The 1599-nt window shown below is 60.1% G+C and overlaps 1 protein-coding gene; it reads left to right on the top strand.

The window, feature by feature from the left end:
- Positions 1-225: 225 nt before the first annotated feature.
- On the top strand, positions 226-1415 carry CHC_T00004807001 (hypothetical protein). XM_005716523.1 is given in 3 exon segments: positions 226-603; positions 741-1085; positions 1086-1415. The coding sequence occupies 2 exon segments, from the start codon at positions 226-228 to the stop codon at positions 1083-1085; spliced, it is 723 nt and encodes a 240-aa protein (XP_005716580.1). The 3' UTR covers positions 1086-1415.
- The last annotated feature ends 184 nt before the right edge of the window (positions 1416-1599 follow it).

Raw genomic sequence — 1599 nt, 5'->3', positions numbered from 1 at the left:
CAGTGTGCTGGAAAGGCCACGCAGAAAGAGCTGCACCTGGCGCTGGGCCTGCGCCACGGCGTGTTCGTCGCGGAGCTGGGCATCCCGCCCGCCCAGGAGTTCGACGCCAACGACGCGTGGCCGCCGCCGCCCGGCCTCACCCACTTCCTCGTCACCGCCGACCGCCAGCCCATCGCTACTTGCCGCCTCAACTGCATCGCCGCCCCCGCCGTGAAGCTCGAGCGCATGGCCGTCGTTAAACACGCGCGCCGCAAGGGCGTGGGGCGCGCCCTGCTCAGGCACATCGAGACCACCCCGCCCGTGGAGGCGGCGAGGGGCCCGTTCTTTTGCTACGCCATTAAGGAACAGGAGCTGTTTTATAGGGAGTGCGGCTGGATCGTCGAGGAAGGCCATCAGGTTGACGCGGAGGCTGGCATTCCGCATATTGCTATGCTGCTTAGGAGAAGGCCCAGGGGCTCCCCACATACCAACGATGCCTTGACGCTTTCGCATGTCATGGTCAGGACCTGGGACATTTCGAGGGCGAGACGTTTTTATTCCCTCCTCGGCTTTCAGGACGTCACCAGGTTTATGACCAGCGGCGTAAAGGCCGTTTGGATACAGGTACATTGCCGACCTCTTACTGTTTGCAATCATGTTGAAACGCATCCGGTGACATTTCGCGATACCATACTAACTTTTTTTTCCAAACCCTCTATCACTCTCTTTTTCTACCGCTCTCTCCCCTTAACGATATCCAGTCCCCGTACATCGACCAAAAGATCGAGCTCATCGAGGTCAAGAGCCTTTTCAAAAACAAGCCGGAGCCGAAAAACAGTGCATCGCTGTTGCCCGGGCTCGGCCATATCGCCATAGACCTGTCGCGCGCGTGCACGGACCTGAGCAAGTTTCTCCTCACCGTACAGAAGGAGTCAATACAGCGCTTCCAGATAAAGCTGGGCCTGCTGGAGCGCCCGCGGGAGATGATCCTGGGCAATATCCGCACCGAGACCGCCTTCATGACGGACGCCGACGGCACCATCATCGAGCTCATGCGCTTCATCGGCCGCGTGGACGAGACCGCCGCACCGGACGCCCAATGGTAGTCAGACTCTGGCGCGCGACTTGCTTTTCCGTTTTATCCTTTTTATTGGCCTGTCGACGGGGCCGCTCTGCCTGTGGAGTCTTTCACAGGCCGTGTATTTAAGAGTGACGACGAGAGAGAGAGAGAGAGAGCGAGAGAGAGAGCTAGTAACTATGTAAGAAGCCCCGCACCCCACATTAGCTGCATATCAGATTGTACAAAAGTTAGGCCGTGATGCGGAGTGCGGCATCAACCCCCCTTCCTCCTCCCCACGTCGAACCCGAGCCCCGTAACATCAGGCCACGCCATCCTCGACGCGACTCTTCCAGTTTCAAAAAAATCCTGACCACCACCGCCCACCGCTCCCTTCATTGCGAGCACGTCATGCGGTGCGACTCCAATCCGGCCAGGCCCTCCTCTTCCTGTATCGACGCGGACTGCGATTGGTGCGCGGACCCCATCTCCAGCGCCAGGCCCAGCCCCAGCAGCGCGGCCCCCTCGCGACCGGCGCCAGATCCAGCGTACAGAGGGGGCAG

This window comes from Chondrus crispus, genomic scaffold (genome assembly GCF_000350225.1).
Source record: "Chondrus crispus Stackhouse genomic scaffold, scaffold_25, whole genome shotgun sequence".
Taxonomy (NCBI): Eukaryota; Rhodophyta; class Florideophyceae; order Gigartinales; family Gigartinaceae; genus Chondrus; species Chondrus crispus.
The sequence above is the reverse complement of the archived record's forward strand: the minus strand, read 5'-3'. Positions and strand labels throughout refer to the sequence as shown.